Here is a 24,770-nt window from a genome sequence, read left to right on the forward strand (position 1 = left end):
CATAAAAACTCATGGAGCGTCACGGAGAGCGGGTTACGTTACGGCTGAACTAGATTTCATTTCTCGTCCTTGATTTTGCACATTTCTTTAGTACTAAACACGACAAATGCTCGAGCTTGTTGAGTGATGGTCAAAGATCAATTGGATGATGGCCATACGACGCGGAACCAGTTCGGCGGTGGTCGCCATCTATCTTCTATACATACAGGTTTTCTGTTTTCTAGTCATCCAACCAGACCAATAAACATGCCCTGAGTACAAATCTCCCTTGTTGAAAACAACATTTCATACAATATGAAAATAAATAGACACTGTGGTATCGGAGATCGTGATCGTGATTGTGATCATCGTCGGCCAAAGACAGACGCCCTTCAAGGCACCTCGTCCCAATTCCGTTTCGTCTTCTTCGTTTGGGGTTCAATCCTTTTCATCGCCTTTGAAGCTTCAACTGTTGCACCGGCACACGTCCTCGGTCCTTGTCACGGTCACGGTCACGCCAGATGAGGATTTGGAAGAGGCTGGTGATCGTGTGTCGGTATGCGCTGCAGCGGTCGCTACAGTGTGCAAGGACAACATGGGCAGCCCGCCGAACTCGGCTTGGATCCCGTCGACGACTTTCTTCCACAACTCGCCGAGCACCTCTTGCAGCACCACGGCCGGGTTCTCAATCTGCCAGTCCTGGAATTGAGTCTCGAAACTGATGTTGCCGTTGTTGTAGTCTGGGCCGAGCCAGGGCAGTGTGGCCCCGCTGTTGGTGTCTGGTTCTGCAAGGGATGGCGAGAGGAATACTCTGGGCTCGAAGTCGGCCATTCTTTTTTATATTGATTGTGTTGGTCGGGTGGGTTCTATCTCAAGGAGGATACGGCTTGAAATGGGAGTGTCTTTGTCAAGAGACAGAGTTCTGCCTGGCAGTTGATGTAGCGAGTGATATGCTCTTTTTTTTTGGAGTGGTGTGAGAGATGGTATTTGTTGTCTGATGGTTGGTAAAGGGTAGCTAAGCTGACAAGAGTAGTAGTGTATAGAGAGAGCTCTTGTTGTCAAACTAGAGATGTGTTCGGTGATGACTGTACGGCGTGGATGTTCGAGTAATTCTTTTCTTGGAGACGCTGCCTCCCTTTCCTAGGTAATGAAAGGGGGAAACTCACTCACAGTTATAAGTAGGTATGCTGTGTACCTAGAACGCAGTGGGCAACTTCCTGACCGGGTCAGGTAGAACCGCATGGTCTTCTTGACGGGTGACATGTCTCTTTTTCCAATACTGGACTCCAACAAAAGAAGCACATGTCAAAACACCCAGAACTTCCCATCTTCGGGCCTCTGTCCGAATTGAGAAACCACTCAAAGCCTGGGACGATAAAAAAGAACAATGGGCAACACCGGCTTATGGATCCCTTGAACAGCCTGTGTTGTGGTTCGGGTCCCAGCAGATAGTGCGGTGGTCTGATCTCCCAGAGTCGGATTCGCCGTGTCTTAAGAATACTGGGTCCGCCAGCAGTGGATCTGTTCTCGCGCAGAGCATGTGCTATTTACTCTGTAGAGCCGTGAATGAGGATGATGAATGATTACTATCTCTTTCATCGATGGCTTTTGCGCAGACATGTGTCGCTTATATATCTTGTGTATCTGAACCCAGGGTTAGCGAGAAATCTGATAAGGCTGTCAAGGGGTTCAGACTTTTCACTGGTTCAAGGACAAATCAATAGAGACACTTCTCAGGATTTACTTTTCCGTTTATTAGCATGTGAACGGTTGACAAGGGGTTGCCGAGGTAGTAATACTGGCCAAAAATGCTTGTGCGAACATACTAGCACAGTGTATGTACTATAGGCTGGTTCGTGCACGGTATGGGGCTGCCCTATAGACAGACAGAACGAGTCGTAGGTTGCTCTGATGCTGAATCTTGCAGATGAAGGTCTCGTCGAGCTGGGTAAACTCGATCATTGATCGATATGTCAGCTTCGGTCAATTCATCAATGTGCCTGGTTGTGAGGATATGAGATGACTCGACCTTTAAGACCTCTCATCCACACCCAGCACTGCTTGAGTTGTGTCCCGAGAAGGCTTCTTTCGCGATCCAAGGCTGGACCGTCTGCAGCTCAAGTAGATATGTACTTCAGGGTGCGAGGCTGCTTTGTTCGAGCCCCTATTCATACTCTCTCACGAAGGCTTGATGAAGCCGTGGCCAATGACCCGCTTGGAGCGACCGCCGCACGCATTTCCGCCTGGAGATATACCGTCAGTGGTCTTAGGCTTCAGGCTTCCGTGGCTTGGAGAACGTCGTGCATCTCAACCACCACCCACTTATGACCAGGCACACAGCATTCCGTGCATTCGCCTCTCTGTGACCCTCAGCCTGTAGAGGTGTGTTGGATAACACGGGAAGTTGACACATCAGGGCCCGTGTCCGGAGCGACGCATCTTGAATCCAAACCTCATGAATTATACAGATAGATATTTACTGACATGAGATCAGATCTTGTCAGAGCATCCAGGGTTTCACCTTTTCTCCGACCATTTGTCCTTGCTATGAACATACGACCTTTCTGCGCCGTGTTCGAACGTCATTCATCTCCTCATTATATGGCCCGTTGCCAATGTGTTTTATTACCGAAAGACTTCCATCATTGAGGTTGTGGCGTCGACCCCGGCCAATTGTACATCCAGTCGTTGGCCTCACCCACGCCGCCTGTCGGCCACATTGAATCCGGGACTGGTGTCATGCCTGTAGGGCCAAAATCCAGGTCTTGCACTTCGCCCATCACCCCTTCATTTGACTGATTTGGGGCATTCATGGCACCCCAAGTGTCAGTGGTGGCTAGACCAAACCCTGGTGATTGCTGTTGCTGTGCGTCGTTGGCACCACTCACCCCAAAAGACTGGTTGGGGGGTGAGGTGTGGGATGTCCGCGACGAGTTGTGCTGAGATGACGATGACGGGGTGGGCTGGTTGGAGTGAGGTCTCGAGCCTGAGCTATCTTGATGAGAGTTCTCCGGGGAGGTATCTGTGCCGACCGATTGCACGGGAAAATCGTAAATGACGTCGAACCCGTCACCCATTGGCACCAAGCCTGCCTGACCGTTGCGGTTGCTCTTGCCTGATTCGGAGGAAGCATACAAACTTGGATACGTACCATTGAAGGGTGACGGGTTGATGCTTTTGTCGCCCGGCCAAGCAGTACTGCCTTGCGTATCGCTTGCATTCTGAGTCTGGCGTATTTCGAATATTGGTGTGCATTTCACTCCATCGGTGTTGGCTGGTACTTCTCCCTGGACGGCAAGTCAGCAAGCGAGAATAGACAGGCAGGGAGCACGCACAGGAGGTCGGTGTCCAAACTTCCAGCGGGAACCACTGTTGGGGACATCGAGGCCACTCCCTTCCAGATCGACATCGAGCTGGACCAAGAAGGACTCTGTAAGGGGATTCTTGGCTTTGAGGATATTCATGGCAGAGAGCAAGAAATGTAACGACGATTTGACAGCTGCATCCTCCCTTCGCGCCTTGAGATACTGTACGAAAACTCGGGCAGCGACGTAAAGACAGAATGCAAGGAACGGATTCATCTGAAAGGCGTCAGCACACTGATCTCCGGAAACAGAATGAATCTCTCTACCATAGACAAGTCGATGTGACTGATCATCTTCATTATGTTGGTGATCTGGTCGGCCGCGACAATGCATCGACGCTTCGATTCGGCACTAATCTGAGCGGGCAGTCGGTTGTGGTCGGCCTTGAATATAGCAGCCTGATGTAAACATATAGTGGCGGTGTGGATATTCATATTGAGGAACACAGTATTGGGATCGTTCAGACCTGCTGGCAAGCGAAGATGCGAAGGTAGTGACAATGAAGTGTTTAGGAGAATGTTATCCAGGAAACGATGGCGTTTCCAGAAAGCGCCATTGAGATCATAATCCTTGTCTTGTTGGTCCGGACGATGCAGATGGGTGAGATTGCGGCCATAGAGGGTCGCCAACAGAATGATACCGCCGAATGGCGAGAGTGAAGAGGCTCCTTCTCCGTTTAAGATGTCTGACAGCTGAGGTGTGGGCTCTGGTTGACCTGAATTGAAAGCCTTGTCGCTGGCAGGCAAGTTGGTGAGAATCTGGGAGACATGCCATTAGCAGGGCCTTCAAGACCGACCATCATCCCACGTACATCTTGTTCGTCGATAACCATAGGCCACCCCGTGCCTACCGAGGCATAGCGATCCTGACAATAAGCCGCCCAAAAGGTCCGTCGCCGTTCCTCTCGATCCGTCCAGTCCCGGGGAGGCGGCAGTGTCTGTTTGACGTCGAGCCCGACACGGTCTTGTCGATGTAGACCCATCATCTGGGCCAACCTGGCCGCTTTTCCGACACTCATCCAAGCCCTCGGGAAATACATGTGTTTGAACTCATAGGAGGCCAGCAGCGTCCAGGCTTGACAATGAGCGATGGTGATCATGCTTTCCCCGTGCCCTCGCATTTCATCCATCTGGGCATATTTGTGTGCTCTCTTGTAGAAATGCTCGGCATAAACAGAATATTTGGGGGTCATCGCGCACACATTCGTCCACATGGCATACCTGAGGCTGGGCGCTGGGCGAGCAAGAGGGGCAAGATCCATCGAAGCGAGGAATCTTGCCTTGTGGATCATCGGTAACGATGGATGGACCTTCTCAAAGTAGATCTCATTCCTATCTTTCGTCAGCATCGGAGAAAATTCAACAACCAGATAAGAACAGACAGCTCATCCATAACCTCGCGTGCCGGCAGTGCCTCCTCCAGTCCGAGACCTATCATCTCCCAAGTAAAGTCGTCTCCGGCGTTGAGTGTGAGGTTGTTGATCCCTCCCAGCGGAGGATCTGTATAGTTGTCGTCTGGGATCAAGTCCGGCATGGAAGCATCTCCAAAGGCTGGAATATCTATTGGCGGTATTGAAGGGCCAGAGACATAAGTTTCCGGGGCGGTCGAGGTCTGCGCAGTAGAAGGACCAGCCTCCCTGGGCGTTTCTCTCGACTCCAGGAGATTCTCGACTTGCTTGAGACGTGCCTCCAGCAGTTTGACGTAGCCTCGTTTTGGACCGCTCTTCTTCCGTTCTTCGGAGTACTCGCAATCGTGACTGAGTCTAGCGCAAGTCCCGCAGCTCGGTTTGTGCCCATCGCATTTCAGCTTTCTCTTTCTGCACAGAATGCATGCCATTCTCTTCGGCCGAGGATTGCTCTCACTTGCACCTCCACCTCCATGTGCATCGTCCGTCTCCATTGCGCCCTCGTAATATTCATTGTCGGTAGCCGAAGTCATTTCATGAGAACCGAAATGCCACTGCGGCCTTTAGAAGCGATGCGGTAGTTGAAGTGGCCTGCGGACGACGATAACTCGGGGAGTGATAAGTGCTGTTTACGCCAAAGGCTCGCACACCAAATCTCTGACCAGAATATCGCTGGCCTGTATTTCGGTGACAATGTGACAGGGTGTTCGTAGAGCAACGCGCTCTACTATCTTGCTTGATTCAAGATGCACGGCGGTCATACAATCAGGCAACAGGGCAACGCAGTGCGGAGGACGCGATGTGAGGTGATTTGTGGTTCGCGGTTATCTATCTTAGGTAAGCAAGTCGATGATGACATAAGGCACTCAAAGGGTTTAGGTTCCTGTGGTTCGGCGAACGAGACCCCTGTCTCTTTTGCCATCTTGCCATGCTTAAGCTCTACTTTCATCGTTGGATTTGATAGGTGCAAGGGCGATGCCCAGCGTCCATGGTTAGAAGACGCCGGAGACCTTTTCTATCCGGCGTTATTCATTCTCGGGAGTATGTATTTATTTGATGATGTTCCAAGGACAACCCGAAGCAATGCGGATAGTCTAGTGGGAAGGACCATCACCACCATCGCCCTCTTCATTGAAGAAGACACGGATGGGCAACCAGGAGTCACCGCAGACTTTGAAGCGATCCTTGATGTTGCTCAACTTCTCCATATCCTCCGAAGTCAGCTCCCAGCCATCGAGCTGGAAGTTGGACTCGATGCGCTCCTTGTTGACACTCTTGGGGATGACAGAGCAGCCTCTCTGGAGGTTCCACAGCAAAAGCACTTGCTGCGGAGTCTTGCCATGAGCCTCAGCCACTGCCGCCAGAGTCTTATCGTGCGCCAGTGGGGAGTTGGTTGAACCCAAGCACGAGTAAGCAGTACAGTGAATGCCCTTCCCTTTGCAGTAGGCTATCGTCTTGGGCGAAGGCATATTGGGGTGGAGTTCGATCTGGTTGACGGCCGGGACGACTTTGCATGATGGGTGGTTGAGGAGTTTCTCTAGGTTGGAGATGACGAAGTTCGACACTCCGATGTTTCGAACCTTGCCGGTATCGAGAAGCTTCTGCATCTCGCGCCTAAAAGCCAGTCAGTCAATTGAGGTCAAATATGCAGGCCGGGTCAGGGCATTGCGCACCAGGTGTCGATGAAGTTCCAGTCATCATAATGCTTCTTGAGATCTGCAGGATCGGTGGAACTGGGCCAGTGCATCAGGTACAAGTCGACATAGTCTGTGTCCAGGTTCTTCAGCGAGGTTTCCAGTCCCTCTCGGACGCGCTTGTGCCATGGGTTGTCGAGCTTCGTGGTGAGCCAGATTTCACTGCGAGGTACACCCGAGTCCTTAATTCCCTGGCCGACTTCCGCCTCGTTGCCATATGCCAGCGCCCTATCCACCTATCAGTGCCCGAACAGTATCCAACGACTGGTCGATGGGTCTTACGTATCAATGTGGCGGTAGCCGACGGTGAGGGCGTGCTTGACTGCTTCGCGGACTTCGTTGGGCTTTGACTGCCATGTACCCAGGCCGACACCGGGCATCTTAGCGCCAGTGTTCAGGGTGAACACCGTCCTAGACAACAGGAAATGAGTATGCGAACCATACAAAAACTCAACGATCAGGCGAGATACTTACTTGGTGCCCTTGCCGGACTGTGAAGTCGTCATCGTGCCTAAAAAGCGTGGAGTTGGGGACGATGGTGATGAAGGTTGGCTTGAACAGAACTTGAAAGTAGGAGCAGAGCTGGAGGTCAACCTTGATCTTGATCTTTGAAGGACAGTAGAAAAGTGTCGAAGGGGAGACATGCAAGTTGAAGGGGAAAGAAAATTGCTTTAGGGATCGCTGAGCACATGGGTAGATGTCGTTCCAAGTTATATCCCGGTGGCCTCTTTCCTCAATGAACCATCACTTCTCTTTCCTGCAGTGGTGGGGATCAGTCTCCAGCCCACCATAATGTCAACAACAAACTACCTACGCAATTGAATTTGGGTGAACGAGGGGCATTGGGAACAATGTGTGGGAACGTATCGGGGTCGATTGGCTTCCTTAGCCTTCGCCTTGTCCTAGGGTCCCTGCTGCAGGGCCTTATTAGCCTGAATCACCATTCCGGCTACATTAAAGCGAAATAAAATGCTGGAGTACGACTTGTTACAAGTTAAAGATCAGCATAAATTCCCCCACTCTGCGAGATACGTTGAGACCGGCATTTGGGAAAATATCTGACTTCACTGACTAAGGTACCTATCATGGTTGGTGCGCCTATAGCTGGTGCTGGTAGAAAATAGTATTTCTGCGTAGGTACCTTAAGGTATCTACCTACCTATAGTAGATACTTAGGTACTCTAACTGAGGAGCTAGTAGTAGGTGAGGCAGGTCAACCCGAGTTCTTGGAAAGGTCAACGTCCGGGCCGCAGCTTGCCCCAAAAGGTGAAAGTCGCAGTGTTCCGCAGTGGCTGTTAGGGTTGTCACAGTGCACAAATAAACCCACCAACCTGCGCAACATTTAGGGCCCCTAAGCCATGATCCCTTCACACTACGTACTACTAGTACTACGTAGTAGTACGGGTCGTCCATGACCGTTACAAGGGTTTTCTAAATGGGTGACAGGCCTTCGGAGCCCTACTGTTTGCACTCTCCTACCACTCAGAGCACGCCCCAGTATCTACCAGCCTACTACGTACGTGCTGTTGCAGCACGTTTCCGGAGTACATTGACATTAGAAGCCCGGTCAGGACTCACTCTCTGGGAGCGCACTTTCCTCTTGCATACCCGAGCAAACAATGTCAAAATTCGTGTCAGCCGGAACAGATGCCGACTCACGGCCACCACCAGATGCCGCTTGGCTAAAGGCTCAACAGGAGGTAGAAGCTCGGAGAAAATCCAAAGTGGCCGAGGACGGCAGTCAAGATGGAGGCAAGAGTCTGTACGAAGTATTACAACAGAACAAGGGTAGGTCACGGTGCGCGATGCTCCGTGTCTATGAAAGTTGCTGATACGGCAGGGCTTTTGTGACTGCCAGCTGCCAAGCAGGAAGCATTTGAAGAATCAATCCGTCTGAAAAATCAGTTTCGTCCTCTGGACGAGGATGAGGTGGACTTCCTGGATTCCGTACTGGAGTCGAAGCGAGCAGAGGAGGATGCCGTCAAGCAGCAGACTGCCGAACAGCTTGAGGCGTTCCGGAAGCAACGGGCCCTAGCTGAACAAGCTCTTTTAGATCAGCACGCGACCGACGAGGCGACCAAAGCCGACGTTCCCGTTGGCAAAAACGTGTGGACGACGCAAAAGAAAAAGCGACGTCGTGACAAGAAGGACGAGGGCGAGGGCGAGTTCGAAGTAAACCCCAAGGCCAGGAAACTCTCGCCTCTCACTGCTGATTCTAAAGTGTCTGACACAGACCAACCCGATTCAACGTCTTCTGAGCATCAAAACGCAGGCCCAGAAGCCAAAGTATCTCCCGACAGACCTCAAACAGGTCCTCCGAAAGCAACGCCGATTGCACTTGGCTTGGGCGACTACAGCTCCGATGACGACGATTGATATCAGTTGTCCACGAGAGTCACATTGTTCAACAATCTAAGAAGGCTGATGTTGAGTTTCACAAGAACGAAGTCCCACGAAGAAGCATCACGCCTGCCAAAATCCCAAGGGGCTGTGTGCGTACGATTCAGGCTTCTGCAGACTCAAGGTACAGTCTAAATTTGGGATCTCAACGGCCAGTCCAAAGAGGGTATCAGACGGCCACGCATGGTAGCCTCCATTCCGTCCAGCCGTGATCGAGTCGATGAATCTGCCTGGGTCTCGACCATGATGACATTCATGACTTTGAGTGATCACGTCCTTGGTCCAGGTGCACTGCCAAATACCCGACAATGTGGAGAGAGAGGCCGCCAACGACCACTTTGCAAATGTCAGAGATCGTAGTACGACAAAGTTCAGGCAACTCGGAGAGCTGCGTTCCTCCCGGTATCAGCTTCGACACCGGCACCTCAGGTTCGTCGCCACGTGTTTCATATACTACAACCATGCGGGCGACAGTTGCACCTGAAATACCACTATCATCGTCGTCCGAAGGGCTAGGGTTTTCAAGGGCACGAGTCTATGTCCATTAAGTCAAGTACATGTCCAGATCCGGACTTTAAAAGCGGAAACCCTGGGGACTCATTATGCGTCTCGCACGGTTCGGAAGCACGGGTTCCCTAGGTTGCGGTTATAGGCGTGGTGGCCGCCTGGCCCGGGCTAAGGCTCCCCAGACATCCCCCAATGCGATGCCAGTGGTTGGTTACTGTACCTACCTTTTAGGCATCAATTCCTTCAGTGGGCGGTTGGCTGCTCACTGTCTAGTGCCCACATAGGCCTAGGCCAATTAATCCCCAGGCTGGTGACCACCAAATGTGACTTGCTCGGCTCTTATGACAGTCAACGTTCAGCACTGCATTGGGATTTGCTCGGTTTGGCCCCTACCACTCCATCACCCGGGGGCTTGCGCCCATCTGCTTTCCCCCTATTCGTTCGGGCTAAGGAGGCCACAAGCACTGACCTCCTCCCAATGTAGCGGTGAGGAGGAAAGCTGCCAGATCAACTCCATGCCCTGCATGTTCACGCCTCGAGCCGACGCGTTTATTCGCCAACTGCCCGCTGCAAGTCAACATCGCCAGAGTCATGAGAATATTGCAGTGGTGAACCAAGATCTTTCGGGCGTGAATGAAAACGAAATTCTCTAGTATCTTATTGCCCGTAAATCCCTGTGTCCACGACCCGCCGCTGGCAGATATATTGTCTTGTAATATGCGAAGACCGACCCCTCCTCCCGTCACTCCTTTTCCACGCTTCCTGAATCGGGTTGTGTATCGATAAAGGATAGGACACGATATGAGACAGGCTTGAAGGGTGACTGAGAGAGTGACTGGGGTGTCTATGGATCTGCGGCGCTCTGCAAGGGGAAGCGCGACGAGGGATGTGAACGCCACGCACTCAATTGGTGGTGGTTGCAGACTTCAAACTCGCAAACATCCAATCGCCCCGTGGCTCGCTTGCCTGCCCTCTGCCTGTGACCTCCTGACAACTGCATTCTTTAATCCAGTTCTCCCATCACACTGACATCCTGCCTGCTATCACTCAAGAAGAGGCTCTGTAACCTAGACGCAACCTCGCCCTCTCCCGTCCTTCTCCTCACGCACCCTTCGCGTCGCAACAAATGCCCGGCCGACTCGATCTGCCCGATTTCTGTGCTCAACTCCAGCATGGCAGCCTGCGCAGCCATGTCCCCGGACGCCCAAGTCAGACAAAGCGCGTCGCGTCGACCAAAGACCCGGAGATGGTGGAAGACTGGTACGGATGAGACTGAGTTCAAGATCTCGCGTCTTTGCAGAGCATGGGAGGCCGGTGTATCTCCAACTGCCGATTGGCTCTGCTTCAGCATGCACACCGCCATGCGAGAGAATAACACGCCAGGACAACGGGTATGCAGGGCGTTTCTTTCCACTCTAGTGCGACTCCTCGAGCCCTCAACCTCTACTAGACCTTCTCCCGTTCGCGCCCTGCTCTAATGTTACCATTTCATTCATTCCGTCGCACGTTCCTGACACGAGACACAGCCCCTGGTCGCGAAGACCGATGTCTATCTGAGAGCATTTGCGCTGGTCGCAGCTCTACTACATGAATTGAACGACAGCCCTCCGCCGTATTGGTTCGAACCGCCGCCCTACAGTACCGACGACCAACTCCCGCCTTACGTGCTAGCCGATCCACTTGCTCATTCCCATGTACCCAACCACCCAGATCTGCCGAAGGTTGCAACCTCCTCCGGAGAACTCAAGTCTCCAAACTCTGGGATGGATTATAGTATAGACTTTGGCGACACTACCGGAGTCCAGACGAGAGGGAAGAAGGCCAAGAAAGCTGCCCAAAAGGCTCAGCAGGCCAAGTGGTTCGAATCGGATAATGAAGGCGAGGGTGGTGCTGCTGGCGATGGTGGCGAGGGTGGCGGCGAGGGCGGAAACAACGGCGGCGGGGATGCCGGAGGCTCTGGTGGTGGGGACGATAACAACGGTGGTGGAGGGGACGACGATGATTGGGACTTCGGCGGTAGCAAGAAGAAAAACAAGAAGAACAAGAAAAAGCAAGAGGAGGAAGAGAAGAAGAAGCAGGCAGAGGAAGAAGAGAAAAAGAGGAAAGAGGGAGAGGAGGCCGCCCATGCTACTAATCCTCTTAGTTGGGCTGATGAAACTAATAACGCCGCGGCAGATGATGACTGGACTACAGGTTTCACGACGAAGAAAGACAAAAAGAAGAAGAACAAAAAAGTAAGGCCCGTAGTCTATGTGTTCTGTCAGGCTTGCTGACCATGTAGGGCGCCAACGATGCTGCTGATGAGCCGGCAGCTGCCTCAGCATTTCAAGACATCAACCTGGATGATACTGCTCCGAGGCTGGAGTTCAGCTTTGGCGGCTCCGATAGCAAGAAAGATTCCGGCGGCTTCGGCGCGTGGGGAAAGACGTGGGATTTCGGGACTCTTGATGACGGCTCGACAAAGATTGATGAAGCGTCGAGCAAGAAGGAAAGTCAGAAGAAAGTTGATTCTACTGAACCCGGGGACAACAACCTCTGGTCTTTCGGCAGCAAATCCAAGAAGAAGACAACAACATTTAGCACCGGGTTCGACTTCGGCGATCTAAATTCTGGTGACAATAACTTCAATCTTGATGTTGACGCTGGCGATGCTGGCAACGGACAAGCCGCCGATGATGCTTGGGGGTTTTCGACCGTCAGTAAAAAGGATAAGAAAAAGAAGTTGACCGATGGGAAGAAAGCAGAGGAGCCGACCATAGCGGAGTCCGAACCGAAGGAAGAAGACACTTGGGGCGGCTGGGCTACAACCACTTCCAAGAAGACCAAGAAAAAGAAAGGCTTTTTCGAAGAAGATCCTATCCCACCTCCGCCTCCTGCCGTGGCTGAGCCAGAATCAGCACCTGCAGAGGATGATTGGGCCTTCACAACCAACAAGAAGGATAAAAAGAAGGGCAAGAAGGGCCTAGTCGAAGAACCTGCCGTGGAGACCAAGGCCCCGGGGCCCGATGCAGAAGAGGCCGATGCCACGTTCGACTGGGGTGGGTTCGGGACGAGCAAGAAGGACAAAAAGAACAAGACAGGCTTCGGTGGTTTGGACGATGATCTTCTGGCAGACACTCCTGCTGATCCAGAAACAGCGGCTGCTGACGGAGATGACTGGATGTCAGGCGCTTGGGGCACCAAAAAGAAAGACAAGAAGGGGAAGAAGGGTACCCTAACCGACGAAGTGGCCCCTCCTGCTCCAGCCGCCTCGGAGGCTCCAGCCGAAAATGATGATCTTTGGGGATCCTTCGGAAAGAAGGAGAAGAAGGGAAAGAAAGGCAAGGCTTCAAGTCCTGAACCATCGATTCCGGATCCTATACTTGAAGTGGAGCCTGAACCTGAACCTGCCAAAGAAGAACCAAAGGAGAAGTACGCTGATATCAGTGGCTGGGCCAACCTATCTACGAAGGATCGGAAAAAGAAAGAGAAGGAGGCAAGAAAGAAAGGTCTGCTTATTCCTTCTGAAGAACCTGAGCCACCACCCCCAGAACCGGAAGCCGAAGCTGCCGCAGAGGAAGATGTCTGGGGAGCCTGGGGCACCGCTGCCAAGGGTAAGAAGGGCAAGAACAAAGGGGCCGAAGAACTGGCTGAAGAGCCTGTAGTGTCAGCCAAGAACGAATCGGAAACCAAGGAGGATGATTTGTGGGCATTCGGATTGACGGCAAAGGAAAAGAAGAAAAGAGAGAAGGAAGCGAAAAAGAAAGGCCTCGTTGACGTTGTTGAAGAGTCACCTTCCCCAGCGCCCGAGCCCGAGCCCGAGCCTGAGTCACAGACACCAAAGCAAGATGACGAATGGGGCAACTTTGGCCTGTCAGCAAAAGAGAAGAGAAAGAGGGAGAAAGAAGCCAAGAAGAAGGGGCTCCTGGATGTTGTTGAAGAGCCTCCTGAGCCGGAGCCGGTGCCCGAAACGAAGGACAACGATACCTGGGGTGGTTGGGGCGCGGTCTCTTCGAAAGACAAGAAGAAGAAGGAGAAGGATCTCAAGAAGGGGTTTCTCGACCTGGATGAAGTACCACCTCCACCGCCTGAGGCAGTTCCCGAGATCAAGGAAGACGAAAACTGGGGTGATTTCGGGCTTACATCGAAGGAGAAGAAGAAGAGGGAGAAGGAGGCGAAGAAGAAGGCGAATGCTGCTGCATCTTCTGACCCCGACCCTGTGCCCGAGGTCGTTGAACCGGAATCGAAACCTGCAGAAGACAAAGTTGACGATATCTGGGGCTCTTGGGGCGTCTCGTCCAAGGACAAGAAAAAGGCTGCCAAAGAGAGCAAGACAAAGGCCGTTACAGAGCTTGATGAGCCAATAACTGCCCAGAAAACCGACACGCCTGCTGAGGATGACCTCTGGGGTGCTTGGGGAGTGAAGGACAAGAAGGGTGGTAAAAAGGCCAAAACCAAGGAAGAGCCTCCACCACCTGCCCCTAGTCCCCCAGCCCAGGGGTTGACGCCGGAACCCGAAGCGTCGGAGTTGTTGGACAATGATACTGTGGGTGACACTTGGGCGAGCTTGACGAAAACAAAGAGCAAGGCATCATCCAAGCACAGTGCAGGTTCAAAGTCCGCCACCGCCAACAAGGCATTGGAAGGCATGCCCGGGAAAGCCCCAAAGGCGAGCATATGGGGGTTTGGTACAACAACTACACACTCAACCACGACCAAACTGACCAAGAAAGAAAAAGAGGCAAAGGCCAAGAAGGAGGCTGAAGAGCAAGCCAAGAAGGAGGAAGAGGAGAGGCTGGCTCGCGAGGCTGCAGAGGCCGAAGCCGAATCAGCACGTATAGCTGAAGAAGAAGCTGCAAAGAAATCCAAGAGCAAGAGCAAGAGCAGCAAAGGGTCGAAGACCGACTCAAAGACAAGCAAAACCAAAGACGTCAATGATCTCATTGATGTGCTTGACGATGCGAGTCCGGCATCAAAACTCGACAAAGGCTCCAAATCCAAGACGAGTTCCAGCAAGGAAGACAAGGCGGAAGTCAAGAAGAGCAACGACGACTATTTTGGCTTCTGGGGTAGCGCGTCTACATCCAAGAAGACAGCTGGCAAAAAGGAGATGGACTCGAAAAAAGAAATTACCAAACAGGGGGCGTCCAATGAGGATGCGACACTAGTCAGCCATGCGAAGGACCTCGACTTTGGACTGGACCTCGAAGGACCCTCGACTTCTACAAAGACCTCAAAGGCAATGACTACGGCCACGACGAAGGGCAAATTGGGTTCATCTGTCGCAGACCGCATCAAAGCGTTGGAAGGCAGTAAAGAAGGCAGCGGAACGAAATCGAAGAGCAGCGCTCCGCTGACTAAGAGTTCGACCCCTGTCGAAGACGCTGCATTGCCCAAAGAGGAAAAGAAGACCAAAAATACGGCGTCCGCGGCCAAAACGAAGACGAGTGATCTCAAGTCTGGCAAGAAGAAGTCGGATGCAACGGCCGTTACAGAAGAGAAGAAATCCAAAGACTCTGTCCCTGGAAGCTTTCCTGGTGCGTTGGGCGATGATGACTTCGACGACGTGCTCGGTCTGAACGACCCCCCGGCGCCGACCTCGCCTGAAAAGCGAAAGTCTGAGACGAAATCAAAAGGCGCCGAGAAGAAGGGCACGAAAGCGAAGACTACAACAGCCAAAGAGCCAACCACGAAGAACTTGGACCTCCTGGACGAAGCCCTTGAAACTTCCAAGTCCCCGACCCCTTCCCCGGATGATAAGAAGCCTATCAAAAAAGAACGGCCCCGGGTTGAACGATCTGCCACTACCTCTTGGGGATTCTGGGGGGCAGCACCTCCGCCCAAGAAGTCCACAAAGGACAAGTCCAAGGAGCCCGACATGTCGCCGCCGGCCAAGAAGGAAAAGTCACCACCTGGTTTGACCCGGTCGAAATCAACCCGCACGGCCAAAGAGAAGGAGCGAGAAGAGAAGAAAGAGGCGGAAAAGTCGTCCAGTTCTGATCGGGACACCAGACCGGCGAGAGCGACCGAAAGGCCGAAGACCACTCGAGGGCCTTCGTTCTCGAACTTCATGTTTGGTGGGCCACCACCGTCGGCGATGCGACCGAAGACTACTCGAAGACCCAGCAATGCCAGCAGCTCCCGACCGTCGTCCAGACGTCAATCAATGGACGCGATCACGTCTCCTATGGAGGATGAACCACAGATCAACGGCAAGGTAGCGAAGATTATGGGCTTGAAGTCCGGCAAGGTTGAGCGTCGTCAGTCGGTGAAGGGCAAGTCATCAGGTAAGTCAGACACCTTATGCAGTGGTTGGGAGATAGTTGCTAAAGTCCATTGCTTAGGCGTTCCCGACCCATATCCCATCGACGACGACGATATGGTGATGATCCATACGCACGACAATCCACCAGCTGTCAATGGCGCTTCTGCAACGAAGAACTCAAAATCCAAGTCTTCGAAGTCGAAGAAAGAGGTATGTGCTAGACGGTCCCTGGGTTTGCATCCTCCGCCCAATTTGGTGGGCTAGAGTCCTACAGATCACATGCTGACGGACTGCTGTCCTATAGCAGATCAAGTCAGACAAGAAAGAGAATTCCTACGACGACGATGTGGTACTGGTTGATGGCCTGGTGAACGGTGATCCGTTGGTCACTAGTGGACCTGACGACCTCGCCTTCGTGGATCATCCTCCTGCCCTGAGAAGAAGCAGCACCGCTGCGTCACGAAGATCGACTGGTCTTTTTGGCAGTTTCTTCGGTGGTGGCGCAAAGCACGTTGATGTGGAGAAGGGGAGGCCGAGGAATATGACATTGACAGATGCTGAAGACCACGGACTTCCCATCCGGACCAAGGACCGGTCAAAGAGAAGATCGCGTGTCCCTGACGGCGAAGGCTTCACTACAGACGGTCCTGGCGAAACTGACGCAGACATTGAAGCCCGTCGAATTGAACGGAGAGCGAAACGGGAAGCCCGTGACCGAATCGACGAAGCTGATCGGATCGAGCGCGAGCAAAAGCGCAAAGAAAGGCGGGAGCGTGAAAAGGCCGATCTTGAAGCCCGCCAACGTAAAGCTCGTGATCGTGCCAGACAGGAAGAGGAAGAGGAAGAAAGACGTCGTGAGGAGAAGCGGGCGCGGCGAGCCGCCAAAGAGGCTCGTCTTCGTCAGGAAGAACTCGACACGCATGCAGAAGCTGAGCGACGACGCGAAGAACGGCGGCGTCTCAGAGCTCAGCTTGAGGCGGAGCAAGGTGATGCTCGCGAGGCGTTGAAGGAAGAGCGTCGAAAGGCGTACTATGCAGAAGAAGAAGAGCGAGCACGACGACGCAAAGAAGAGCGCAAGGCTAAGGACCACGACCGAGGAAGGTCCAGTCGCAAAAAGTCCACCGCGCTCGTTGAAGAATACCATGAGAGTCGGAGTGGTAGTGGCAAAGGGACAGCACCGCCCGCCGACAAAACCAGCTCGTGGGTGAACTCACAGGCCGATGAGCCACCAGAGGTCCCACCTGTTGAAGGAACCATCTTAGACCCTAGTGGGGAGAAACCGCGCCGGCTTGCAGATGAGGACGATGGGCCCAAACGCAGCGGCCGGCATCACGACAAATACGCAGGCATGACTGATGCGGAAATAGCAGAGTATCGTGCACGACGCAAGAGTATTCGTCGCGGCGAAGGCAAAAGTGCCAGTGGCGGGAGTGATGAGCGAGAGAAAGACCGAGACCGAAAGGAAAGAAGAAGAAAAGATCGTGACCCGGCCACCGAACGTGGCTACGGTGGTTACGGCTACGACGAAGTGCCGGTGAAGACTTGGGATGGCCGACCTGCTCTTGGCCGCAACGACAGCAAACGGAAGAGTTTTTTAGGGGGCCTCTTTTGATACAACCTCGACATCCAGTTTACGACGTGCAACTGAGGGGCAACCGGAGTTCCTCGCAACGACGAGCGAACCCACGACGACGACAAAAGGCATCACCGAGCGTCCGTGGGCTCGAGGAGTTGGATGGCAATACCTGCTGGGAGGCACTCCGAGTCATCTCAGCCTCCAAGACGCCTCAGCATCGAGATCAAGAGCGGTGTCAATATCGGCCTTTGCTGTCACTCGCTCCAAACCCTCTTTGGATTATATGGAATATCTTCTCCACTCGCATGTCGACCTGTTGCGAGAGCATTTGATTGATTTGATGTGCATTCATAGCACATCTGCATGGAGTTTGGGTTTGAAGGCTAGACCCCTTTTTTGATTCTTTGGCATTCTCAGTCAGTCAGAGTTGGGAGGAAGATGGACTCTTGGTCTGAACGAGTACAGTCCGATTTCTGTGGAGGGTGACTATACATGAAGTTCAGCTAGGCACCGCTGTGTTTGCTTCAAGCTGCTTTGCATGAGATTGCTTTGTTTCTATTGCTGTCTTCGAGCGTGAAGGCAAGCGAAAGGTGACAGGCAAAGTGGAAGTCGAAGCGGGCTGGCACCCGTCTTTGGCTGTGTTGCTTTTCGCTTTGAGCGACTTGTGGTTTGTTGTCTGTTGTCTGTGGTTTTGAGCGAGCCTGTTCTTTTGCATTTGGACCTGGGCACTTTCAAGAATAGCCCTTTTACATAGATACCCCCTTCAGTTCTTTCAATCTATATATTGCACTCGAATAATCATTGGTCACTTGCATTCTTCGATACACTCCTTACTTTACCCATCTGTCCCGTGTACTGTAGGGCCATTGAGAGGACTGTTTCTTCGTGATGTCTTGGTGCTTTCCACCTGGTGTCGACGGCTTTGCCTGCTCTTAGCTTTTGTACCTGTTTCGCTCTCCAGAGCAGCCTTTCGCCCAGGGTAGCTACATACTAGGTACCTTGAAGGACCCCTCTCAGAGACAATCCTCTTTTTTGTTTAGGGTGATATATCCCCGATATGCAAACTTTTGTCAACTGCGATAGGTCGTCAGACCATATCGAGCTCAAGAAGGAGCATATCATTTGTGACTGTGGCATGCATAGGTGACGGATTGTACCACTCATAGCTGCTGAGCTTGTTGATGTATAAGGTGCAGAGGACAGTCATAGGGAGAGGGAAGAGGCGCCAGTGTCCATTTCGTTACAGAGCACTCTTGTCATCGAATTAATCTCGAGTCTCCCAGGTTTCTACGATCCAGAGCCTGTGCAAACCCCGCGTGTCAGCATATCCAAAGGCGCCGGAAGACCACCAAGTCCCCTGCAGCAGTGTTGGTGTTGGTCGGCTGTCCGTGGAGTCGGCCTGATCCGAACACTGTCAGTCAAAAGGCGCATCCACATCTCTCCCCGGTCGGGACAATCCGAGACTGGCATACGGAGTAGAACAACCACCAGTTTCTGAAGTGGAGAAGCTCACATCGTCCAGGGCACAACGGCGATCCCATGTGGTTTGGCATCAGTGGTGATAAATGCTGAACAGATTGATGTCTGGGGCCCTTGCCTTGGACAATACTGCATGTCACAAGGCAAATATCACTGTCGACCATATCAGAATCAGAATCAGAATCTCTTAGTCCGGCACAAGATTCATCCTCATCATCATCCTGTTGATATAACGCGGACAACATGACTTCAACGACAGTCACAGAGACCGGCGCTCCCGCAGGCCAAGTCAAGCTTCGGTCTGCAGAGGATGGAGTGCTCAACTGGAACGTCCGCAAGACGGAGGGTCTGCACGTTATTCCATCCTTCACCGACAAGGAAGCCGAGAGGACGTGGGCGAAGCAGCACATGGCCGCCGCCTTTCGAACGTTCGCCAGGCTTGGCTGGGCCGACGGTGCATCGGGCCACATCAGTCTGCGAGACCCAGTCAACCCGGACTGGTTCTGGATCAACCCTTACGCGAAGCACTTCGCCCAGATGAAAGCGAGTGACTTGGTGCTCGTCGACCACCACGGCCGCCCCGTGCAGCCCACGCCTCACAAGGTCAACGCCGCCGGCTTCATCATCCACTCCTCCATCCACCGCGCCCGCCCAGATATCCATGCCGCGTGCCACATGCACTCCCCGGCCGGCCGAGCATGGTCGACGTTTGGAAAGGGCATTGAGATGCTCAACCAGGGTGGGTTGATTCTTTTTTTTTTTTTTTTTTCCTGTCTGGGTGGACACACATGTCGAAATAGCGTCATCTGACTGACTGTGCCGTGAAACAGACACTTGCATGTTCTACAAGAACTTGGCCGTCTATGAAGGATTCGGTGGAATCGTGTTGGCTGAGGAAGAGGGTCTAAGACTCGCCGGGGCACTGGGCAAGGACTGTTGGAATTTGATTCTTCAGAACCACGGGTGAGTTTCTTCTCTTCTCTGACGTTCTTTCTATCGGCAGTTGGCTTATTTCGGTGCTTGAAGCCTCCTGACATGTGGCTCCACGGTGGACGAAGCCGCCGCATATTTCATCGCGTTGGAACGGGCATGTGAAAACCAGATCCTTGCCGAGTCGGCCGCAGCAAACGGCATCCCGAAGAAATTCGTGGGAAAAGAAGAGGCTGAGTACACGTGCAAGTGTACATCGACTCCAGGATGTGTGTATATGCAATTCCAGCCGGAGTATGACTTGACGGTGGAGCTTTCCAACGGTAAAGTGTTGGAATAGAGCAGATGATGCAGAATCAAGCAAAACCGTGCTGGCGATTTCCAAAATATATCATTGTCTCACCGCCTCGACTATAGCTGCTCCGAACTGATATGTATCTTCACTCTATGGCCGCCTAAGAAGTCTCTCGACGGAGGCAGAAATAACTTTTCGTTCCCCTCAAGCTGGAACGCCCTCTCATTCTCGAATCGATCCCGTTTGTTCGAAATTGCGTTGCGCTTCTGCTATCGTGGAATGAAACTGCCATGATCTCATCATCAAAACTACAGTGCAGCTCCTTGAGCCAGACGCTGGATCTTGTCTGCATTCACCGGAGAGATGGCTTTACCCGTTTCGAAAAACGACCTCACGTTCTCCATGGCTTCTCTGTAACTTCGCTGCCACGAGACGTCTGTGAGACCGCCCATGTGAGGTTGGATCATGACTCGATCGTTTCTGATGAAGTAAGGGCTAGTTGATATCGGTCAGCCAAATGATCGTTATAGAGATGGATGATGGCCGAACTTACTTGATGTTGGGCTCGTTGTGGAACACGTCGAGGCCAGCCCTGGTGACCTTTCCACTCTCCAACGCCTTGATCAGAGCGTCCTCGTCAATCACTGGCCCGCGGCAAGTGTTGATCAAGAAGACTCCGTCCTTCATTTTGGCGAACTGCTCGTGCGAGAGCATGCCTTTGGTCTTTTCGTTGAGGGGGAAATGAGGCGAGATTATGTCGGCTTCGGACAGCAGCTCGTCCAGCGAGGAGCAGTAGGTTGCGTCGTAAGCAGCCTCGTCCTCAGGCTCTAACCGTGTCCTTTGGTAATAGATGACCTTCATGCCGAAGCATTTCGCCTTGCGCGCCACGTGCTGTTGGAAGAGGTGTCAGTCAGATATCAGACCGACGCTGTCATGTCAACTGCTTGGAGGGATTTGATCGTGCTTTACCTTGCCAACGGCTCCCATACCGATGATCCCCAGCTTCATTCCACTGGGATCTTTGGTGGGCACCAGAACTCCATTCGTCATGCCTCTCCAGGTGCCCTTGGCGATGCTGCTTGCTCGGCCTTGCACGTCTCGCAAGATCGACAGGATCATCAAGATGGCCATATCGGCCGTCGCGTCGTTGACTGCATTGCGGCTATTGCAGAATAAGATGCCGTTGCGAGTCATCCAGTCCACGTCGAACTCGTTGTAGCCGGCGCTGGCGGAGCCCATGATCTTGAGATGAGGCGTCAGCGGCTTGAGGATTTCCTCGTCGAATGGCTCATATGCCCCTATCCCCATAAGGATCAGGATGGCATCAAAGGGGCCATCCGACTTGACCTTGTCGGCCAGGTTTTTGATCGTCGTTTTCCTGTCGCCCGGTGTGACCACCTGTATCATCATCAGTCAATCCCGGATGGGGCCTTTCAGCAAAGAGACTCACATGGACTTCGAACTTTTTCTCAAACTCCTTCAGGTAGTCCTCGCCGGCCCATTTGGGCGATGAGATGGCCACCACCTTTGGTTTACCGGCCGCCATGGTGTGCTGCGAGGACAACTTTTGTGGGCGAGCGCACAATGAATATCTCGTGTGTCCTCCCAATGTGGTTCTCCGTATATCTTGTGTTATGGCGTTGCTCAGGCTCAAGACTCAAGACTCAAAAGACTCAGGCTAGAACGTTTTGACGGGACGATCGTGACACTTATCAAGAAACATGCCCAAAGAAGCGAGTACTAAGGACAGACATCAGATCAATAAAGCCAGCCCGGGATGAACCGACCATGCCTGCAGGGCGTGGTCTCCTGAAGAAGACCGTTGGTCATTGGGATATCTTTCTGCCTTCGGATATTGCGTCGTCGATTTCCTCCCTACCTTGGTACATAGGTAAGGTATCTGGCTCCACCGAGCAGAACAGTCAACAACGGCGGCTTCAGACCATCGACATCTAGGGTCCATCGGCTTATCTTGGCCTCTTAGTATCGGGTTTTGGCCGGAATAGCCCGTTGGCTAATGTCAAGGGGAGATAATGGGAGATAAGGGGAAGAGTGGGGTTCTCGACAAGTTCCGCCCTGTCTTAGCAACTATCTCGGAAGCTCCCATACTTACTTGATCGGCCCCTTCGCCGGTTTGCTCTCCTCCTGCCAGACATCAGCCAACCTACAAGGGTCCAGTACTCCAGGAGCTGTCCCTTGAGCCTTGTCGTTGCCTGACTCAAACCCGTGCACCGCATGGGAAGTTGTTCCGGAGGGTAATGACTGATCCACAGTTCTCACGACCAGCAGGCGTACAACGTCGGCCCAGGGTCTCCCATGCCTGTGTCGCATGCCAACAGAAGAAACAGAAGGTATGAAGTGAAAAGTCATCTCACTGGTCATGGCTGCTTCCGGTGCTGATGCCCGTTGCGACAGTGTGACGGTCAGACTCCAGCATGCAGAAATTGTCTTCGCGCAAATAGAGGTTGGTCGTCGTCCCCTGTCCACAAATCTCCCGGCAATACTAGTAGCATGCTCAACCATTCCCAGTCTGCGTGAGTCAGGATCCCTCGACCAAACGCCGACATCCACGAGGCTACATAGAGTTCTTGGAGCAGCACAACTCCTCGCTCGAGAACCATGTCGCTTTCCTCGAACGCACCATAAGGGACAGCCGGCCTGACGTTGATCTGGACCTGCTTCAAAATGGCTCGGCTACATGGAATGGAAACGTTCGACAAGAAGACGGCAATGCTGTTGTCGCCGCGTAAGTCATCTCGTTCCTGGGCGAACCTTCGCTCTGGATTCCTGCTGACGATTGTCGTTTGGCAGGGCGTCAGAGGTCTCGGGCGACTATGCGCTTCAGACGAGCCCCTCGCAAGGCACTGCCTCCAATGCGAGTCCGTCAGAAGCCGTCACCACCGACCAGGCGACGGACGACTCGTCCAGTCTCGAGCTGTTATGCCTACGGTCGGCTGGAGCTGAACCACACTTTTTTGGCGCATCCTCGGGGTATTCATTCACCAAGATGTTCTCTGCCAGCCTGCGATCAGTCCGTGAACAAGCTCCTGGCTTGACCCTGTCCGGCATTGTGGAGAAAACCTGCGTGAAACGAACGACACCGACCCCGGCACCTTTGCCGAACAGACCCATTGTAAATATGTTGACGACGGCCTACTTCGAACAGGTGCATCCCCAGTTCCCTTTCCTGCACCGACCGACGTACGAGAAATGGGAGGAAGAGGTGCTGGCCGCTTCAGAGTCAGGAAAAACTCCCAATCCAACATATGCATTCTTCGTCTACGCGGTAAGTTCAGCCGTGTTTGCTCCTGTGACTCTGTGAGCATCTGGTCTGACACACTGCCTCCAGCTCTGTGCCGTAGGGGCCTTGACAGGCCCACTGGCTGGAGCTACATTACCCGAGGTAAGCTCGTTCGCGTGCCCAAGATGAAGGAGCCTCCTAAAACTTGACTAGGGTCTCTATGCAGCAGCAGAGAATCTGTTCGAGCATGTGATGCTACAAAACTCCCTGGAGTCTATCCAAGCAATCCTAGCTTGCGCAATGTACTCGCTCCGGTCGCCGGTTGGTGTTTCCGTCTGGTATGTTTGCATTCCTGTTAAGGCTGTCCGTGGCATTCGGATTCGTACTGACATCGAGGAGGATGCTCTCCGGCCTGGCACTCCGTCAGTGTCTAGAACTGGGGTTGCATCGCAAAATCCGCTGGTCTAAAATGAAACCCGATCTCGTCAAAGATGAGCTTCGCAAAAGAGTGTTCTGGTGCGCCTACAACCTGGATCGAGCGGTGGCAATCACACTCGGTCGTCCTGTGGGCATTACTGACCACGATATTGATGTCGAGGTAATGCAGTCACCTCTTCCTACTGGTCTTCACATGCTGACTTTGGGCCATAGTTTCCTTCGGATATCAATGACGAGGACATCACTATCGATAGACTCCTCCGAGAGCCTCGACGATCACATACTGAACCTGCCACGACTGTATCTTCTGCGATACACACTATCCGTCTCCGCCAGCTTTGGGCCAAGATGCAGAGCGTGGTATATACTCAGGTGGGGGCAGAAGCGTCCATAGGCATCGTGGAAGCGATGAAAAAGGAGTTCACCATGTGGCTGGAGTCGGCGCCGGAGCAACTGGCCTCGAATCGGATGAACAACAACGCCTTCGCGTCGAGGGAGTGGTTTTCACTCATGTACCACCATTCCATCCTTCTCCTCTACCGCCACCGACTGGTCCAGCCTCGTGGCGTGTCGACATCCGCGTCGGTCTTCACCGATTGCGCCCATTCCTCCCAGGCAATCTGCATGATCTACAAACAGCTGTACCTGAGCCAGCGCCTTAACGACACATGGGGAGCTCTGCACGTGCTCTTCCTGGCCGGAGTCACCTTCTTGCACTGTCTATGGTCAAGTCCCGAGACTAGGGCGGCATACCGACCGGATAAGGTGTCGACCATCTGCACGTCAATCATGATAGTGCTGGCCGTCATGTCTGAGCGCTGGACGGCGGTCGAGGCCTATCGTGATTCCTTTGAGATGCTCTCCACCGCTACGCAGACGATGCTGTATGAGATCTCAACGGCCTCGGCGGCCTCGACGGCCCCGAGCGGGCCTGTGATATCTTCAGAAGGGGGCGATCAGTTTACAGACTACCTGTCGTATATGACGGAAATCGGCATGTGCGCTACGGTGGAAGAGTTACTTTCAACCATGGTGGAATAGGCGTAGCCCTGATGCGTAGATGATGAAGCATAGATGAAGTCTTACGACAACGAACACCCGATATCCCAAGTCATGCCAACATCATTTCCGGCATACTATTGTACTCTCCACTCCATTTCTAGGCGGCTTCACCCACACAGCCAAACAGACCAAGGGCCCTCACCAAGGCATTAATC

General features: G+C 52.9%; 8 protein-coding genes across 8 annotated transcripts; 4 read left to right on the forward strand and 4 right to left on the reverse strand.

Annotated features, from left to right (window-relative positions):
- Nucleotides 1-444: 444 nt before the first annotated feature.
- A1O1_08151 (uncharacterized protein) lies at nucleotides 445-810 on the reverse strand (the record flags this gene model as incomplete). Its single annotated transcript, XM_007729013.1, has 1 exon — nucleotides 445-810. The coding sequence occupies one exon, from the start codon at nucleotides 808-810 to the stop codon at nucleotides 445-447; it is 366 nt and encodes a 121-aa protein (XP_007727203.1).
- A 1,811-nt stretch (nucleotides 811-2,621) lies between these two features.
- A1O1_08152 (uncharacterized protein) lies at nucleotides 2,622-5,282 on the reverse strand (the record flags this gene model as incomplete). The annotated part of the gene is made up of 5 exons (XM_007729014.1): nucleotides 2,622-3,266; nucleotides 3,315-3,560; nucleotides 3,611-4,102; nucleotides 4,156-4,675; nucleotides 4,726-5,282. 5 exons carry the CDS (start codon nucleotides 5,280-5,282, stop codon nucleotides 2,622-2,624), a joined length of 2,460 nt encoding a protein of 819 aa, XP_007727204.1.
- A 561-nt stretch (nucleotides 5,283-5,843) lies between these two features.
- On the reverse strand, nucleotides 5,844-6,949 carry A1O1_08153 (alcohol dehydrogenase; the record flags this gene model as incomplete). The annotated part of the gene is made up of 4 exons (XM_007729015.1): nucleotides 5,844-6,363; nucleotides 6,423-6,671; nucleotides 6,726-6,854; nucleotides 6,918-6,949. 4 exons carry the CDS (start codon nucleotides 6,947-6,949, stop codon nucleotides 5,844-5,846), a joined length of 930 nt encoding a protein of 309 aa, XP_007727205.1.
- A 1,113-nt stretch (nucleotides 6,950-8,062) lies between these two features.
- On the forward strand, nucleotides 8,063-8,819 carry A1O1_08154 (uncharacterized protein; the record flags this gene model as incomplete). The annotated part of the gene is made up of 2 exons (XM_007729016.1): nucleotides 8,063-8,231; nucleotides 8,302-8,819. The coding sequence occupies 2 exons, from the start codon at nucleotides 8,063-8,065 to the stop codon at nucleotides 8,817-8,819; spliced, it is 687 nt and encodes a 228-aa protein (XP_007727206.1).
- A 1,721-nt stretch (nucleotides 8,820-10,540) lies between these two features.
- Nucleotides 10,541-17,206, forward strand: A1O1_08155 (uncharacterized protein; the record flags this gene model as incomplete). Its single annotated transcript, XM_007729017.1, has 5 exons — nucleotides 10,541-10,741; nucleotides 10,877-11,584; nucleotides 11,632-15,616; nucleotides 15,674-15,804; nucleotides 15,902-17,206. 5 exons carry the CDS (start codon nucleotides 10,541-10,543, stop codon nucleotides 17,204-17,206), a joined length of 6,330 nt encoding a protein of 2,109 aa, XP_007727207.1.
- A 1,686-nt stretch (nucleotides 17,207-18,892) lies between these two features.
- On the forward strand, nucleotides 18,893-19,919 carry A1O1_08156 (L-fuculose-phosphate aldolase; the record flags this gene model as incomplete). The annotated part of the gene is made up of 3 exons (XM_007729018.1): nucleotides 18,893-19,388; nucleotides 19,480-19,612; nucleotides 19,676-19,919. 3 exons carry the CDS (start codon nucleotides 18,893-18,895, stop codon nucleotides 19,917-19,919), a joined length of 873 nt encoding a protein of 290 aa, XP_007727208.1.
- Nucleotides 19,920-20,182: 263 nt separating this feature from the next.
- On the reverse strand, nucleotides 20,183-21,420 carry A1O1_08157 (uncharacterized protein; the record flags this gene model as incomplete). Its single annotated transcript, XM_007729019.1, has 4 exons — nucleotides 20,183-20,369; nucleotides 20,428-20,765; nucleotides 20,844-21,272; nucleotides 21,325-21,420. 4 exons carry the CDS (start codon nucleotides 21,418-21,420, stop codon nucleotides 20,183-20,185), a joined length of 1,050 nt encoding a protein of 349 aa, XP_007727209.1.
- Nucleotides 21,421-22,254: 834 nt separating this feature from the next.
- On the forward strand, nucleotides 22,255-24,594 carry A1O1_08158 (uncharacterized protein; the record flags this gene model as incomplete). Its single annotated transcript, XM_007729020.1, has 7 exons — nucleotides 22,255-22,338; nucleotides 22,418-22,620; nucleotides 22,686-23,160; nucleotides 23,224-23,277; nucleotides 23,329-23,453; nucleotides 23,515-23,713; nucleotides 23,767-24,594. 7 exons carry the CDS (start codon nucleotides 22,255-22,257, stop codon nucleotides 24,592-24,594), a joined length of 1,968 nt encoding a protein of 655 aa, XP_007727210.1.
- Between the last annotated feature and the right edge of the window lie 176 nt (nucleotides 24,595-24,770).

Source organism: Capronia coronata (assembly GCF_000585585.1).
Source record: "Capronia coronata CBS 617.96 chromosome Unknown acBCG-supercont1.7, whole genome shotgun sequence".
NCBI lineage: Eukaryota > Fungi > Ascomycota > Eurotiomycetes > Chaetothyriales > Herpotrichiellaceae > Capronia > Capronia coronata.